At 41.5% G+C, this 19,273-nt stretch overlaps 1 protein-coding gene across 1 annotated transcript in view; it reads left to right on the top strand.

Moving 5' to 3' along the window:
- Positions 1-19,273, top strand: part of LOC133095287 (dystonin-like) — a 497,948-nt gene that overhangs the window by 109,381 nt on the left and 369,294 nt on the right. Inside the window, 1 exon segment of the mRNA XM_061196431.1 lies at positions 76-283. Within this exon segment, the coding sequence (XP_061052414.1) occupies positions 76-283 (208 nt within the window).

The raw sequence follows: 19,273 nt of genomic DNA, 5'->3' as shown, positions 1-19,273 counted from the left end.
GAGGGGGCTGCTGAGATGGACGAGCCGACGTGAGTGTTTTGCTGTTGATGCTTTTTTCTGTGTCATCCCCTGTAGAGTTCCGGGAACGCGTCCTACCGCTGCTCGATGTCTTCCTCTGCGGATTTTTCCGATGAAGATGATTTCAGCCAGAAATCTGGCTCTGCATCTCCAGCTCCTGGAGATACCTTACCCTGGAATTTGCCTAAACATGAGAGATCGAAAAGAAAGATCCACGGGGGCTCGGTGCTGGACCCCGCGGAGAGGGCAGTGCTTAGGATAGCAGGTAAGAGCAAGTGGGGGCGGGGGCAGGGGATAGAGGGAGGTTCGAGGAGAGTTGCGGAAATTCACCCATGGAATCCCCGGGGGCCCTGTCTGGCTGGGAGCTGATGCTCTGGGCAGAGATCTGTGCTCAAGGTGGAGGAGGAGGATGACTTTCTGTCCCGATTTATCAGAAGAGCGATTGGCCCTGCCTGTTGGTGACTAAGCTGTTTGGCCCTGTCTTCTAGTTGGAGGAATCGATACCTTTGAAACCAAGGGGATATTTACAGGCATCTGCATTGAAGTTTCCTATTTATGTGCAGTCGCCCCCGTGCCAATCTGAAAGTATTAACTCAGTGATTCCCGGTGTGTTTGCTGGAAGCTTCGTTTCCATGTTTGCATAGAAGCTCTGAGCGACCACATTTAATGGGGGTGGGGGGGGTAGATTCCTGGGTTCTGGTACCCAGAATTGCGGAGGGTATTTTAGCAACCTGGATGCGGTTTTGTGTGTGTGTGTGTGTTTTAAGTGTAGCATCTCTGTCAGCGTTATGTGTTTGTAGCAGCTTCTGCTCCTGGTGCTTTTGAGGGTTTAGCCATCATGCATCCCTGATTAATTAATACCTGGGAGGGGCCAGTGTTTCTGTTCTGTTACCTGGTGTTCCCTTGCACTGCCTTTAGGTCCCAGAAGTGATGGCTTGTTTTACTTGGCTGAAAGCTGAGCCTACTGTGGAAATCTATCCCCCCCTGCCTGCAGTGCCTGTGTGGTTTGTGTGTATGTGAGCTGTACTTTCTGGGGTGGTTGTTCCTCAATTTTTTTTCTCAGAAATGGTAATGGGGTAGGTTAGGGTGTGTCTTTGGGAGCTCTCTTGCAAAGGCCAAAGGCCAGGTGTTTATTGGAGTTGGTTTCTGCAGCGGATCGGGCCTCTCCCCCTCTCCCACTCTCTCCCCCAGGCCCCTTCCCACTCAGTTTCTTTTGCCTCCCACCATCATGCAAAGTTGGTACTTGTCCTCCTTCGGGGGTGGGGGGGTGCTGGAGGGGACTAGCTCAGGTCCCAGCCATCATGGCGGCTGAGAGTCCCCCTAGTGTCCCCCAGTGGGATTTTCTGATTACGGGAAAAACAAACAGGGCCCAGCCAGCCATTCTCTAGTCCAGGTTTCTGGGGCAACAGCTTTGAGCTTCTTCTGGCTTCTGTTGTGAGATGCTGGCTGGTCTCACCCAGGCCTTCGAAGAGGAGGGTGGAGGGGGAGAATGGGGTGGAGGGAGGATGGAGACAGCTTGGAAGCCAAGTGAGAGTGGGCAGGGGTGGCCTGGGAGAGGGCGCAGAGCTGGGCGAGTACCAAAAAGTGTTTGGTCACCGAGGCCTGATTCCTTGCCCTGTCAAGATACCCCCAAGGGAGTGGAGGAGACAGTGCCAGAACCAGGGTACCAGATATTTGGCTCGGCAGAAAGGGAAGATGGGTGAAAGGCGGGGGCGTGAGAAATTGCTGGGGCTTTGTAGAAAGCCTGGGATGCTTGTCCTTTGCGTTTTTACGGACGGTACAAGGTCCTTCTGGCTTGAGAGTTTTGATAGAGGTGGCAGAGATGGGTATTTTGCTTTTGGTAGTGAAGGAAGGTTTATGAGAGAAGGAAGGGCATATGTTTGTCAGGGGGAATGAGGTTATATAAACTAACAGACAGGAAGTCAGGAGAGGCTGGTGGTAGTAGTGGTCGGTGTACACTGCCGGTAGGGAAGGAATGGAGGACCTGGGGGTTCTGCTGGGTGCAGTGAACAAGCGGGTGCTGGGGTCAGTAGACTGTAGGCTCTGGGAGGGCAGGGGCCATGTCTTACTCGTTGTAAAAGGTTTACTATGAAGTTACTGGTGGTTGGTGCACTGGAGACCTCTGAGCTACATACTTCTAAGATTATATCAATTCTTCAAAAATATAACAAAACAAAATAAAACAACAAACAGAATACGCAGCCCTAGTATGGACATGTACTACTTACTGTGTTTAAAATAAATATTGGTAAATTGGCTATTGCCACACAAATCATAATCATTTCATCACTGGCCCCAGCATAGGCTCAGGGGCCAGTCTGCAAATATCTGTTTCATTAGCATGTGGCTAAACTGTGAAATCTAGATAGATTTTGTGTTAAATTTGCCACAGATCATCCAACATGAGGATAAGGGAACAGGGCATCTGAGGGCATTTGGTGCAGTGGGTAGTTGGAAAACATACCATTCAGATTTCAACTTCTCATTTTATTAGGCATTTTCACACTTGGCCTGAAACTCGGGCCGTCGGTGAAGTTCATCCCTAGTAGGAGACGGGGCAAGGGTCAGAAATGGTGTGAGGATGTCCATCCATCATGTTCGTTACTTTGTAATAAAGGATTGAAAGTCTCATATTTTTATTTGTTTTTAAGGTCATAAAAATAAAATAGAATGAAAATGTCTAGAGTCAAAAAGACTATATGGTCAGGGGGAATCCCTTAAATCATTCACATTTAATACATATTTATTAAGCCTCTGGAATAAAATGAAGATAAGCACACAGTTCTGCCTTCCAAGAAGTTCTAGTCTAACATGACCATGGATGTGCTGTGAGACAGTTACAACACGGGTGAGAGATTAGCTGTAATGGCTGTGAGTACCTGTATTAAAAGAACCCAGCGGAGAATCTAATGACCTTGGATGGAGAGGGAGGCATGGGAGGTTCCTGAGAGGTTCCTGAGGGGATCACCTTTTGAGGGGATCACCTTCTGAGGGGAGATTTAACGAGCTTGATGGACTAGAGTGAAAGGGAAGGCCACTTCCGAGGGATGGAGCTACAGGAACACAGCAGGGAGATGGGTTCAAATGGAAACTGCAAGTCATCTGTGTAGCTAAAGCCTGGGATTTGTAGGGAAGAGCAGAAACTGTAAGGGTGCTTTCGGGCAATTCCAAGGAGATAGGACTATTTATGCTGTAACTGGTGGGGAATCACCTGAAGATTTTTAAGCAGTGCAATGACATAATCAGATGTACATTTCCGAAAGTCTTTTTGGTGATGGTGTCACATGTCTGATACTTATATTTTTAAAAGTGCTTTTGCATTTATTGTAGTGTCTTCATTTTAAAATCTGAGACTATAATATATGCCCTTCTGATCTCTCAGGGTCAAGGTGAGAATGACATGGTAACATGGAAAGAAAGGGGCTTTGTACCCACTGTAAATGCCTTTAACATCATCGTAGGACAGATCTGCTGTTCTTACTTGCAGGATACTGTAAGTTGGGGTTTTCAGTCTTGAAGTGCCTGTAAAGGTACATGGTTTGTTAGTGACAGTGTTATTTTAAAGTATGGATATTTGACCCATGTGAATTCTTTGAAGTTAGAATGGAAGGACCTTGGCAGAGTCGGACTTTGGACTTTAATTCTTCCTCTATCATGAACCAGTTGTGTTTTCTTGGACAACTTACTGAACATTTCTCAGCTTCATTTTCTCTATCAAAAGATCATGGCTGTGGTGATTAAAGTAGTAAATGCAAAACATTTTGCAGATTCCCTGGCACATGGAAAATGCTCTATAAGTGACAGCTGACTGATGGCTGGATGCTCTCATAAGCACCTAATATGTTATTTCATTTAGGTTTCCCAACAATTTTATGAAGTAGGTACTATTATTTTCAGTCCAGAAATCTGCTGAGAGAGGAGAGACTCTTCCCAAGGTCATAGGAAGTGGTTGAGCTAGGATCTGAATTCAGGCCATCTTGACTCCAGAGGCCAAGCTCTTAACTGCTCTGCTTTTGCTGCTTCCCTATGGAATACACTATTATTATTAGCAGATTGATCCTTTATTATCTTTCCAAGAATGCATGGGGTAAAGGCTGTTCTTACCAACAACCCCAAATGCTGCTTGTTCATTTTGACTGGTTCCTTCAACAGACAGTTAAAATCACTGCAGTGTGGAGTGATTGTATTCACAAAACTGGGTGCTACTGGGTGTCAATTTCTGATGAAGGATCAGACTATGCCCTTAATGACCTTACTCACTGTGAGGGAGACAAGAGAGTTTTGAGAGATCTCCATTTGTATATATGTGGTCTGTATATGGGATGACTCTTAGGGATCGAATTACTAACCCTTTCATTTCCAGAAGGTGTCCCATATGATCCCTGTTTGTTACTTCATGAACTAATGTGTACATAAATACATGCCAAGTTGCAAGAAAACTCTAGTGATCCTAAAGGCTTAGTGGATCAAACTCAGATCAGCGGTCAGGACAGAAAAGAGAAGTGTGGTCTTGCTCTGTTTGGAGTAACAAAAATAGGCCAATTACTGATGAGAAGTAAAGCTTTCCAATTCTAACTCAAGTAAGTTTTATCAAGAGTATACAGTTTTCCAAGAGTACTCATTCCCATCTAACAATTCATGGAAAATGATCCAGATTCACATCATTGAAAAAAAAGAATCATCAAGGACAAAAATCAGTACTTATGAAAGAAGAAATAGCAAGGGGAGATGTGGGCACAGGTGAAGCTGTCATAAATCAGAGTCAACAATGAGCTGGTTCATCTAATAATAATAACAACAACAGCTAACACTTATAAAGTTATCATAAAGTTGAGATATCACAACTTTATGATATGATGATATATGATGAACTTTATGATATGATTATCCTGATGAAGACAGGATAAGTAACTTGGCCACGTCACATAGTCAGGAGCCAGGATTCCTTCCAAGGCTGGCTGACTTCTGTCAGTCCTCTTAAACACACCTGCTTACATGTCTGGGTACCAACCGGTTTCTCCAGTGGACTCTTAAACTCACCACTTTAGTATACGATAGATGCCCAAGCGAAGGGAATTGTACCCATTTTACTCACATTCAGTGGAGACCAGTGCTGTGTGGGGTGAATAACGGTAGGGAGAAGGAGGGAGGTGGCAAAGTGAGACGGGTGCTGTGAATCGACTCGGGCTGTGGCCGCGGCAGATGCGCGGGCCGGCTCTGGGGGGCGGAAGGGAGGGACCGCCGGCTGGTCCCTGGGCCGCGGGGCGGCGGGCGCGCAGGCGCAGGCGTCTCCAGGCTGTCAGGACCCCCGCCCGCCCCCAGATGCGCCTGGGGCGCGGACCCCCGGCTGTGCCCCCCGCGCTGTCCCAGCGACCTCGTCCTTCTGTGACACCGGCCGGATCGAAGAGTATTTCCCACTCTTCTCCCGGGAGCCTCGCGGGGGCTGCGCGCGCGGGTGGCGCGATCCGCGGCTTTGTTTCCCAGGCACCTGTTGTGGGTCCCAAATAGAAACCTCGCCCTTGGGACCCGGGCCGGCCAGCCAGCGTCCGGGGTGGGCGGGCTTGGCCGCGCGGTGGACCCGGTGGGCGGGCCGGAGAGGGGCCCGGGCGCCGCGGGGCTGTCTGCGGGAGGGGCCGGGCGGCGCGGGCCGGAGCCGAGCCAGCCGGGGCGCTGACCGCCGCCTCGCCCCCTCCTTTCCGCCCGCCCTCCTCTCTCCCCCGCTGTGCCCTCCCTTCCTCTCCCCGGGGCGCGGGCGAGTGTCTGCGGCGCGGCGGCCAGGAAATGCCGCAGATGCGCCGCGCAGCATCCCGGGCGGAGGCAGCGCGCGCGTCCTCCCGGCTCCGAGCAGGCGCCCAGCGCAGAGCCAGGGTGGCGGCCGCCTCGGCCTCCGAGGGTCCCGGCGCCCGCAGCACTCCGCCTGTCCCCGCCGGGTCCCGCTCTCCTCAGCGCGGCGTGGCGCTGCCGGTCGCCGACCCCGGGCTCGCCGAGATTGGCCGCTGCTGAAACCTGAGAGGACGGTGGCTCCTGGGCGCCGGGCGGCCCCGCACCCGCGGTCCGCCAGGGGGCCTGGGCGTCTCCCCGGCTGGCTCTGGCTCTGCTCCCCGGGCTCTGCGTCCCCAGCTCTGCGCCCCGGCGCCCTCCCCCAGCCTGCCCTCCTACCGCGTTTCCATTACCAAGGCTGCATCTTGCTGACTGCGATCCTGTCCGGGGTTCGAGCGGGAGAGGGGAATTGGCCAGTCGTCGCTTAGGTAAACTTGGGCATGGCGGGGTACCTATCCCCAGCCGCTTACCTGTACGTGGAGGAGCAGGAGTACCTCCAGGCTTACGAGGATGTCCTGGAGAGGTACAAAGGTATGTGGTTCCCCGCGCCCGGGCCGCGGGGCTTGGCAGGGACCAGAGGGGTAACCGTCGCCTTTGCTTAACCCGAGCCACCACTGCTTGGGCACAAGTCAACAGGTGTCTGGACCAGTCTTGGGAATGGACCAGGTCTTTTTGGGATGGAATTCCGTACCCCAGCGCAGGGAGGGTGGTGGGGTGGGCGACGGACCGTAGACGCCCTAGGACGAGCAGTACAGTGCGGGGGAGGGGTTTGGTTTCCAAGAAGCACGTTGCGTTTTCTCTCCCTTGCAAAAGCTTTTAAGCACTACGCATAATCATAATTCTTCCTGGGAGGGTGGAGACCGATTAATTCTCCATAGGATTACTAAGGCATTGCTGCTCTTGCTTGGTATGGGGTATTGGTTAACCCTATCAAAAAGGTCCTTGGCTTCTTAAATAAATGGACTGTTTCACTACTGAGAGCATCACCAAATCATTTTTCTTAAAATGATCTTATATGAAAAAAGTTTATGGTTTGTGACTATATATCTATTCTTACGTATGATAAAGATTATTTGATAGTGTGATGCATGAAAGACTTTCGTCAGTGAGTCTGTGGTAAATTTAAACGTAAAGGAGTATATTTTGAGATATTTTTCTGCCTATCCTTTATGTTGGGGAAATTCTATGATAAATAGTATTGATATTTTAGTATCATGTTTATTTTGACTTTATAGTTAAATGTGACGTTAGATAAAAGAGCATCTTCTCATCTTAAAGGGTATTTTTGTCTCTGGAAATTATTTTTCAGTGTGTCCAGACGGTCTCCTAACTGTGGCTTCTAAGCGCTCCACACCCAGGGGTAGCTCCCAGAGCCTTAATATATTCATGGTGAATAGTGGCCTATTTCATCGGTTGCATTCAAGTGGTTTTGCATCTTTTGAATATTTGCTGTGGTCTTAAGAAACTCAATTTCTGTACATTGAATGGGGATTATATGGTTAAAAATGCATGTATCACTAGTTTTCTATTCGTAAAAAATAGAAATATAGAATCCTGAACTGAATAATTAAATTCCAAATCCCCCCAGAGCTCAAAATCTACCCATGGATATATTTCATCTCCTTCTAGAACATGTTTTATTATTGACGTTCCTTTAATCCATGTAGAATTCTGTAAACAGCACAATCACAATTCCTTTGTGCCAAGACTCTATTGTGTATGACACTACCACTGAGCAAGTGCAATGATATTTTAGGCTAAAGCACATTTGTAGCATCTGTGTGTGTGTTCGTGTGCAATACACTCATGTTTACATCTGTCCTCCCATTTAAAAATAAGGTTCTTAATCAGTTGTTCCAGAACCTTAAAAATGAGAAATATTGCAATATACTAATAAACCTCATGGAAGATGTACACCTGTGCTCTTTAAGGTCAGAAAGAAAAAAGTCTGAAAGTTTGAAAGTATGTACCTTTTTTACTTTTGAAAAAAATGGTAGCTGTATGATTTTTTGTCCCATCAAGTTTTACCTCTGTGACACGTGGGTGATTGCAGGTGACTCGGAAAACAGACATAACTGAGGTGCTGATTTGACTTGCCTTGAGGAAGCGGATGTTATTTAAAAGATGGTTTTTATTTGCCTTTGGAACTAAAGGGAAATTGAAGACCTGGAGGCCATTGCAGTCTTCACTGCACTTCATTTTGATTATAACCTAATGATCAGTATTGCACTTACATGTACTTTTTCAAACATACAGTCCCGAATTTCACCGAAAAAGTGAAGGTCGTTTCCTTCGTTTTCTTTGTGGTTTTAAAATGCTTAGGTCATCAGTTTGTCCCCGGCTTTATAGATGTTCTGTGTTTCATCTGGTCTTGGAAAGGAGAGTAAGAGTATTGGCCAGTGTATTATGTGGAAAGCTAGAGACCTGGAAAACTCATTGTTTCCCGATGTGTTTTGAAGCCGGTTATGATTTCCCATCAGTATCCAATTCGATGACTTCATTACAGAGCTTATTATCCCGATGATTTGCTGTGGGGCTGATCTAATCAGAAAAGAATTGTAGGCTTTGAATAGGGAGTGTCAGTTCACTCAACTTTCAAAGTACAGTTGTTGCATTTTCTGAAATCATGCATTGTTCAAAACATTTTCCATTCCCATTTGAACGTAAGAGAGCTTATTTTGATTTTCATTTCTGCCCGAGTTCCTTGGTTCCAGGATGACTTTGCATTTGGCTGGAGTGTTATCAGGTTGCCAAGTGATCATATGCCCCAGCTGTTGAATGTGTAAGCGGTGGGGTCAGCTGTAACATTCAGAATCTGTGACAGAAACGTAGAATTACAATAATCTATAATGTTAGCAGTTATGACTGTTAGGTTTAGAAGTTGAGAGTTTAGTCCTCAGATAGCTTTGGAAGGACTTCAGACCTAGCCTTCTGGAGCAAAACAAGAATAGCGGCAAGTGAGCGAGCCCTAATTATTTATGGTGTGGTCTATTCTTGGGTCTTGCTTTGGTCCTTTACTTCTGAGTGAAAATAGGCAACTGTTTGCTGAATTAGAATAACACAGAAAGAGCTATTTGCTGCAGAGAAGGGTGCAGTGTCCTGATTCATATTCCAATCCCTTTGCTTATAAAATATATTCATCGCCAGGATATTCAGGGCATCTGATTAAAAAAAAATCTCATTACTTCATCAGATTACCACAGTCAGGGTGAATAAAGGCATTTATTTTGGAATAAAACTTATTTCTTTATTATTGTTTATGCTAGAAATCGCCTGTGTCAGTGGCTTTCTTTAATATCTATAGTGAATTATGCAGTTTATTTACCATGTAAATAGAAAACATTTTTAGTAGGTTAGCACAAAAGATGCAGAACATCCCTCTTGTCTTTCCTGTCAGTATAAGGAAACTAACCTACATACTGTTATTATAATTATTATATATTATTATATTATCAATATTAACTAGATGTCACTAATCTATGAAATTCTGCTGTTTGAGTCTATCATTGGAAGATTTTCTTTCCTCAACACATTGTTACTTTTAAAAATTGATACTAAGTGTGAAAATGAGATCACTAATGTGAACCCAATAAATTTTATTCTATACGTTTTAGACTTAACGGACAAGGAAGGTAAATTATTTTGGTCCAAGAAAATGGATATTTTTCCATTGACCTGGAAAGTAATCAGTTATCCCCAGACAGCTATAAAAAGGGTTTCATTATTATTCTCTATGAAAGCTGAGTGGCAGATTTCTTACTTATCTATATCTATATCTATCTATCTATCTATATATCACTAAAAAACCCTCTTCGATTAAGAAAAAGGCAAAATTTTCTGTTTCTCATGAAAATGTTGAGGAATTGCTAAAGCAATTGCTAAAGTCCCTTCTCTCATTAGAGCCGTGTGATTCTGCTTATGCCCATGGTGACAAAATGAACTGAGAACTACTCACAGCCAGTAGTTTTCATTTTCAGTTCAGTTTTAAGTCCTTACGTAGATATGTGAATGGTCAAAATCCTGTCTTTCACTGTGTAAATTAACTCTGGTGCCGGTTGAATTGAAGCTGGAGTGTAAAGGTTTCCTTACTTTGCTTACTTCATACAGTGTGGCCTCTGGTTTTCAGCTGGCTTTAGGATTCTGCAAAATCTTGACTTCAGATTTCATCTCCTCCTGGGACTTCATAGTCAGTTGTGTAATAAGTGACCTTTAACAGGGCTATATCATAATAGTGTTGCATTGTAGCTAGTTATGACAGTATTAGTCTGAGCTTTTTCTTTTCTTTTAAAAAATGAAATAGGCTTAACTGGTAATGACTGTTAGTTAAGATTGTGTTTGGCTGTTTGTAGCAGAAACAGATGATAGTGTTTTCTTTTTCTCAGGAACTGAGACGCCTCAGGTAGGACTGGGAGGGCTGTAGGGCACCTCTATTTGCCAGTAGGACCCAGACTCCTATGTTTCTTCTCAGCCGCTTGTAGTACATCATGTGGTTGTTCTCTCATTACAAGATGGCTGCTGCTCTTCCAGCATTTGCGTCTCAATTCCAGATGGGAAGAAGGGGAAGTACAAGGACAAAGGACAAAAGATGCAGACAAGTTGATTCAGACTCCTTTTAAAGATCTTTTTTAGAAGGCCACTTAACAGTATTTGCTTGTATGTCACTGGCCAGAACTGTTATAGGGGCCACTGCTGTCTGCAAGGCAGACTAGGAAAATAGACATTTTAGCTGGCCCCACTTAGTGCCCTGAACAAAAGTGAAATTCTGTTGGTAAAGAATAAGGAGAGGGGCTTCCCTGGTGCCGCAGTGGTTGAGAATCTGCCTGCTAATGCAGGGGACACGGGTTCGAGCCCTGGTCTGGGAAGATCCCACATGCCGCGGAGCAACTAGGCCCGTGAGCCACAACTACTGAACCTGCGCGTCTGGAGCCTGTGCTCCGCAACGAGAGGCCACGATAGTGAGAGGCCCGCGCACCGCGATGAAGAGTGGCCCCCGCTTGCCGCAGCTAGAGGAAGCCCTCGCACAGAAACGAAGACCCAACACAGCCAAAAAAAAAAATAATAATAATAATAATAATTAAAAAAAAAGAATAAGGAGAGAATGGATATCATGTTTGCAACCTGCAATGTGTGTCCTGAAGTTGGAAACCTAAACTCTGGATGCATTAACAACCATAACACAATGTATGCGATTTCGCTCTAGTTGGATAGAATATGAGAGCTCCCTTGACGTCTCTGAGGATTTTCCAGATGACACAGTTGAGTGTTTTATGATGTTGCAACATGGATTTGAAAAGTAATTTCCACCAAATAATTAGGATTTAAATCGGCCAAAGATCTTGTTCATTGCCTTACACTATAAGGAACACATATCAGTTCAGGAATGTAATGGGTTATTAGCTACTGTTAGTAAATTTAACTTTGAACCCAAAACATCACCCTCATGCTCCTTTAGTTTTTTTTTTTGTTGTTGTTGTTGTTCTGATTTAGCCTTATATGGTTATCTCAACATTTATTTAGTCAGGGACTTTAAAAAAAGCTTTATGCTTTTAAAAACTTTTTATTTGAACAATTTGGAGATGCTTGTTTTTCTGGTGTAATGACGGTTTCAGGTACTAAATGATATGTAAAGAAAGGTGGTGAGAGCAATTTGTCTTAATGTTAATCTGCAGCCAGGCAGAGAAGTGTTTGTGTTTCTGCCTCTGGGTCCCGTGTGCCCAGCAGCCTGGCTCTGTGGGGAGCTGGGGGGTTTGACCAAAGCATCTCGAGACTGAGATCCTAAGAACATCAGAAGCTACAGAGGTAACACAGAGATGGAATTTCTAGGCTGTCATGTGTTCCTTTCCATTTTAGCTCCACAACTGAGTATACAAATGTATAAAACGCACTGAGATTATTTGCCTCTATAAGCCTGATGATTGAGTGAGAAGATTTGTAGTTGGCAATGTTTAGTATTTCATATTAATTTAAAAGAAACTCAGGTGCTTCTGTTACATGGGGCTTTTGAAGAAAGTCTTCTGTCTTCATTTTTCAGCTCTTACTAATTTAGAGCACACATCTGCCTTCTACCAAAGAGGAATTTCAGGCAGCTATCTGCTGAAGTATATCATTATTTTATAAGCAATCAAATAAGGCTTTTATATATATATTTATTTTTGGTTTATCTTTTTTTATTGGAGTATGGTTGATTTACAATATTGTGTTAGTTTCAGTTGTACACCAAAGTGATTCAGTTTTATAAATATATAAAACTCCATATATATATCTCCATTCTTTTTCAGGTTCTTTTCCCTTATAGGTTATTACAAACTATTGAGTGTAGTTCCCTGTGCTATATAGTAGGTCCTTATTATTTATCTGTTTTATATATAGTAGAGTGTATGTGTTAATCCCAAACTTCTTATTTATCCCTTCCCACTCCCGCCTTTCCCCTTTGGTAACCATAAGTTTGTTTTCTATGTCTGTGAATGTGTTTCTGTTTTGTAAATAAGTTCATTTGTATCATTTTTTTTTTTAGATTCCACATATAAGACATAGAATGTGGTATTTGTCTTACTCTTTCAGACTTACTTCACTTAGTATGATAATTTCTAGGTCCATCCTTGTTGCTGCAAATGGCATTATTTCATTTTTTTTTATGGCTGAGTAATATTCCATTGTATGGTCTATCCCTTTAATGCAATTTTATTTGCTATAGTTTTCCACCCTACTTTCTTCTCTCTCAGAAGAGGGAGCAAATAGTTCTGCTGGGGTTGGGTGTTGGGGAAAGCTTTGTCCTTTGAGTCAAATGGGATTTTACCCTGAGAGAGGCTGAAGGCAGCAGGGCGGGAATTCTCAGGAGGAGGAGCTGGCAAGGGTATTCCATTTCATTAGCAGAACCCGTTTGGAAAGTTTGGCTAAAGTGCGCAGTAAGCTTTAGTAGGTTTTAGGGATGGGATTGGATGGAGGTTATGGGAAGATGGATAAGGGTGAATACAGAGGGTCATGTTGGACCAGATTGAAAAGAGCCTGGGATGCCACAGCCAGCCCCGAGTTTGGGGTTTCTCCTCTAGGCAGGGAGGGGAACTCTAATGATCCTTGGCAGGATGTTACCAATGAGATCAGTTTTAGGAAGATGACTCTGGTAATGGTGTGGATGGTTGAATGGGAAAGGAGACTCAGGAAGCAGGGAGACAGGGCAGGAGGCCACCGTAAAATTGGGGTGGTTTGAATGGAAGGCTGGATCGAGAGAAACTTATTTCAGAAGCTGACAGCACGGCTGATGGTTGGTTCTGTGTGTGCGGACAGCATGGGGTGCAATGACTTCGTTGTTGAAGTTGTAGTCGAAGATACTTGGAGTGTGTTCTTTTTCATTTGTAAAAAATCATTTGTAGTATGTGTTCATTAGAAAATATGGTTTTGAGTTTTAAAAATTCATTTAAAGCTGCTATTAAATAGACATTTAGCTTAAGCTATAGATAGATGAATCCAGTAAATTCAGTAAATGCATAAATATTTCTCAAAAAAAAAGAAAATATGGTTTTGAAACAGCAGTTTTTTCTTTTTTTCTTTTTCTTTTTTCTCTTTTTTAAAATTGAGGCGTAGTTGACATAACGTTAGAAACAAATTCTTAATATTAATCATTGCTAGACCTTCCTTTTTAGAGAAATGGAGTCAGTGCTGTTTGCTTGACTTTGGAAATACAGCCATAGAGTGACCTAGAAAACTGGAATGTTCTATTTAATGTAGGTTCCTGAAGAAATATCTTACCAGTCTTGTTGTTGGCAATCCTCTCAGCATGATTTATAGTATCTTAGAGGAGTGAATCTGTTTTCTAAAAGCAAATAAAATGATTGGTTTCAGATCTTTTTTAAAAGTATTAATGATTAAAAATCAATCTTTTAATATATTTCAACAACTTCTTTTGTTTGGTTTTATTTCAGAACAACCTTTTAATTTATTTGTTGTTTTTTTCTACATAAACTTCAGCAAATTTTTAGAGTCAGTTTTGTTTGGTCTATAAGAAGGTCAATGGTTATACGATCATTTAATATAAGTTCTAAGCCATTCTTGAATTTATGTGTTAAGTGTTTAATTTTTAACTTAAAATAGTCAAAATAATAGCTACCACTTATATTCCTACCTACTTATATGACAGGCGCAGTGCAGGGTCTTGCAAATGAGTTATCTATTATTTATAAATCTCGTAACTCTTTATCTTGACTACCACTACTGCTGTTTTGCCAATATGGACATTGAGGCTTAGAGAAGTTAATTTTCCTGAAATCATATAGCTAAAAGCGGTAGCAATGACATTTGAACATCAAGTGTATATTCAATATAAACTACGTATTTTGAGTTTTGCTACATTGACCAGGAAATGTTGCAGAAATAGTGTTTATAAGCATATTTTTTATTAGGATTATGATTTTGATTAATACTAAAACTTTCTGAGGTGTGTTAAATGGATACATGAAATAAAAATTAATAGTTTAAAAATCCATAGAGATTTAGTTCAATTCAAATATTAAATAGACTTTGGAGCTTGAACTGTTGTATCTTAGCTGGACTATAAATTCTAATGAGTAGATATCCATGAAAAGAAAAGAAAATTTTAATATGAGCTTTCCCAGTGTGTATTTAGGTTGAGGAGATTTTTGAAAATAATTAAATTTTGTAAATGTCATTGATGAATGTGGCTGCTTTGATACATGCCTGAGATGTTTCCTGGAAAGAATCGTCAAAGGGAGTTGACAAAGTCCCGATTTTTCTCTGGTGGGTGAAAATATTTCCCAGTGAATCCTGGTATTAGAGACATTATACAAAGATACCATTGTCCCAGTGAATTAAAAACATGCCCCTATATTCAGTGTTAAGTTCTCTGTGCTGGCTTTGCCAGTGTGACAATTTGTATTCTTGATGTTGGGCATGAAATGATACTACTTGTTGGCTTACTTTATCCTTCCTGCAGTGAGAGGCACGTCTCCTTCACTCTCTACCTCACTGGGTTAATAAAGGTGGGATAAAATAGGGCATATGAAGTCTTTTGAGCAGTAGAGATTACATAGTCAGTCAGTGAATGAGGAAGACCTAAGAACGCAAGTCCTCTGACTCCTCCTAGGGCAGTAGCCTTAAAAAAATAGACTGTTTTTTAGAGCAGTTTTAGTTTTATGGAAAAATTGAGCAGAAAGTACAGAGTTCTTCAGTACTCCCTTCCTTCCCCATAATTTCCCCTTTTGATATTTTGCATTGGTGTGGTACATTTGTTTTAATTGATGAACCAATAAAAATACATTATTATTAACTAAGATCCAATTTGCATTAGTAACATTGCATAGTTCTTTCTGGGCTCTCTATCCTGTTCCATTGATTTATGTGTCTGTTTTTGTGCCCGTTATCATACTGTTTTGATTACTGTAGCTTTGTATATGGTCTGAAGTCAGGGAGCCTGATTCCTCCAGCTCTGTTCTTCCTTCTGAAGATTGTTTTGGCTATTCAGGGTCTTTTGTGTTTCCATACAAATTTTAAAATTATTTGTTCTAGTTCTGTGAAAAATGTCATCAATATTTTGATAGGGATTGCATCGAATCTGTAGATTGCCTTGGGTAGTATGGTCATTTTAACAATATTAATTCTTCCAACCCAAAAACATTGTATATCTCTCCAACTGTTTGTGTCATCTTTGATTTCTTTCACCATTGCCTTATAGTTTTCTGAGTACAGGTCTTTTACCTCCTTAAGTAGGTTTATTCCTAGGTATTTTATTCTTTTTGATGCAATGGTAAGTGGGATTGTTGCCTTAATTTCTTTCTGATAGTTCATTGTTAGTGTATAGACATGCAAGAGATTTCTGTATATTAATTTTGCATCCTGCAGCTTTACTGAATTCATTGATGAGCTCTAGTAGTTTTCTGGTGGTGCCTTTAGGATTTTCTATGTATAGTATCATGTCATCTGCAGACAGTGACAGTTTTACTTCTTTTTTTCCAATTTGGATTCCTTTTATTTCTTTTTCTTGTCTGATTGCTGTGGCTAGGACTTCCAAAACTATGTTGAATATGTACAGTTCTTTGGGAATTGACAGATGCATGTCATGTGTCCACCACTGCAGTATCATATAGAATAGTTCAACAGCCCACAGATCCTTTGTTCTACCTGTTCATCCTCCCCATGCCCATGCCTCTGGCAACCACTGATCTTTTTTTGTCTCCATGTAGTTTTATCTTTTCCAGAATTTCCTGTAGTTGGAATTGTACAGTATGTAGCCTCTTCAGACTGGTTTCTTCCACTTAGTAACATGCATTTAAGTTTCCTCCATGACTCTTCATGGCTTGATAGCTCAGTTCTTTTTATTGTTGAATAATATTCCATTGTATAGATTTACCACAGTTTGTTTATTCATTCACCTTTTGAAGGACATCTTGGTTGCTCTCAGCGTTTGTCAGTTTTGAGTAAAGATGCTTAAACGTTTGTGTGCAGGTTTTTGTGTGGACGTAAGTTTCCAACTCCTTTGGGTAAATACCTGGGAGTGTGACTGCTGGATCATAGGTAAGACTGTGTTTATCTTGTAAGAAACTGCCAAACTGTCTTCCACAGTGGCTGTACCACTCTTCATTTCCCCCAGCAGTGGATGAGAGTTCCTGTTGCTCCACATCCTCACCACCATTTGGTGTTGTCAGTGTTTTGGATTTTAGCCATTCTGATAGGTGTGTAGTAGCATTGAATTGGTTTAATTTGCATTTCCCTCATGACATATGATGTGGAGCATCTTTTCATATGTGTATTTGCATTTGTATATCTCCTTTGGCGAGTTGTCTGTTCAGATCTTTTGCCCACTTTTTAATTGGCTTGTTTGTTTTCTTCCTGTTGAGTTTTAAGAGTCCTTTGTATCTTTTAGATGTCAGTCCTTTATTACATATGTTTTGCAAATGGTTAGTAATCTTTTCATTTTTTAAAAATTTTACTTAAATGTCAATTTTATTAATTAAGTTTGAGTTTTGAAATTTTAATTCTATTTCAAAAATGTTTTATTTTTAATTTTTATTTTATATTAGAGTATAGCTGATTTACAATGTTGTGTTAGTTTCAGGAGTAAAGCAAAGTGATTGAGTTATACATATTCATATATCCATTCTTTTTCAGATTCTTTTCCCATATAGGTACTACAGAATATTGGGTAGAGTTCCCTGTGCTATACAGTAGGTCCTTTTCAATTATCTATCTTATATATAGTAGTGTGTATATGTTAGTAGTCTTTTTATATTCTTACCTCCTCTTGACACTTTTGAACCATTGCATATTATAGATATTATTTAAATAAATAAGGCCCTGGGTATTTCCTTTCATATGGGCATGTTATTTATAAGTACTGTTTTGTTTTGGGTATGTATACCCTGTGGACCTCGTAATGTGGACTTGCATGGGGTGGCTCAGAGTTCAGCAATCTGACAGTTTGCTTTGGTGTATCTACATATGCTGCTGCTACAGTTCAGGTATCCGGCTCGCTGGCAGCTATGATGCTTTATAACACTTGAGTCTAAAATTAGTTGAACTGTTCTATTTTAAGGATAGGCTGACATTAGTAGTCCAGGTCCTGGAAAATATGGAAAGTTGAACTCTTAGGCTATTGAATTACTTCTTTTAAAATGTTATCAGAAGTAGGGCTACATAGATAGTAGTTTGCATAATATTTTAGAGAATTTTTGTGATGGTGATTTGATTATAGCCTGGGTGTCATGCCATATATATATATACATATATAAAATGTCTAATAACACAAAGTTTTATGTTACCACTTAGAATTAAGCAGCAGATAAATGATCATATTTGAGTTTTAAAACCGTGAGTTATGAGGTACAGCAAGATTACTTGATTTTCTGTTTTTGGTTGTTGATTTTGTGATCTTTGTGATAACTTTATCTGCATAACAGAAACTAGAGAATATTGAAAATACTTGGTAGATAAAAAGCCAAGTGGTTGAAATTCAGAGTTTGATTTTGCATATAGAGTAAATTTTATAATCTTTTTAAGGGAGGGCTTATGGTTATAAAGGCATTTGTAGTATTACTTGAATGTGTCTTTCAAGCAGTCTCAGAAGCTAGAACAACTTAGTTACTACAGATATCTTAGTCTTTATACTTTTCTTTGAAGAACAGAAGAAGGATTGAAGAATTCTAAATTACAGAAAGCAAAATGCAAGGGTGCTTTATATTTCTTGTGGAAAAACAGATGTAATTAATCTCCATGCTTTCCCATTTAGAAAACTATATAGAAATTAAAATTTGTGCTTCAGTAGAATTAAAATAAAATAAACAGAATAAAATACTTTTGTAATTGGTCTTTCATTGAAAACATTCAAGCAGTATTGTTCCCAACCTCATCTTTCCCATATTTCTCATCAAGGATTAATTGATTACATGCTCAGTTGCACAAATTACTGTGTCACTTACACCCTCCCCAAGCGTCTGTCACATGTTCTAATCAGCTTTCCTTAGGAAACCTGGACAGAGAGGAAGCACTGGGGCCAAGAAATTGATCTTCACCAAATTGAAATATGTGGTTTAATTCTAAATGGTTATTGATCATATACTTAAAAAATGTTCAGAGGAACTGGGGCCTGTGGAAGGAAGAGGAACTGCTGCAGGGCTGTAGCCTCCGGAAGAGCAGAGATGGGTGAGGATGCAGGGCCAGCTCCACATAGTGTAAGTTAGAGCCTCAAAGAGGACCCAGCCGAGCATCCAGAAGTCTAAGGAGTGGGGCTGGCATCTGAAGGGAGGCAGATACCAGTGGGAGGAGGCTCTGTGTTGTGGGTGAGGATGGGCAGTGTCGGTGGAGGGTTTTCTGCACCTACCTTTTCATCTGCACAGTCTGACGTTGCACTTCCTGCTTTGCATTGTGGGAAGAGTATTATCATAATGATTTAATCAATACTTTAAACCAGACAGATTTTGTTTGTAGGTAATCAGCATTAAGCTGTAAATTTTATCCTCTGCTTTTAAGAACTCTGAATATATTATCAAATATATTATCAATACCATGAATATATTATCAAATCTGAGGCTTCAGTCATGAGAAATAACTTTTAGGCATGGCTCAACAAATGTAAAGACTGATTGAGACAACTTGTTTTTTGAGGAAGGCCTGTATTGCTATGAACTTCCCTCTAAGAACTGCTTTTGCTGCATCCCATAGATTTTGTATGGTTCTGTTTTCATTGTTGATTGAGACAAGCTTAACACGGTGTAGGAAATTCTGAGTTAGATTGATGATCATAATTATAACACCTTGCATATTGATCGTATTTTTATATACATGTTTTAATTTCATTCTTACGCCTCCTCTCTGAGAGAGGTAACATAAGCGTAAGTTCCCTTATTTTGTAGCCAAGGAAACCAGGTTCCCATGATTGCATTGACGGGTGGCCGATTGGCATTCTGACAGCCAGTCCACAGAGCCCTCT

Source organism: Eubalaena glacialis, chromosome 7, assembly GCF_028564815.1.
Source record: "Eubalaena glacialis isolate mEubGla1 chromosome 7, mEubGla1.1.hap2.+ XY, whole genome shotgun sequence".
Taxonomy (NCBI): Eukaryota; Metazoa; Chordata; class Mammalia; order Artiodactyla; family Balaenidae; genus Eubalaena; species Eubalaena glacialis.
This window is presented reverse-complemented; position numbering and strand designations above follow the sequence as displayed.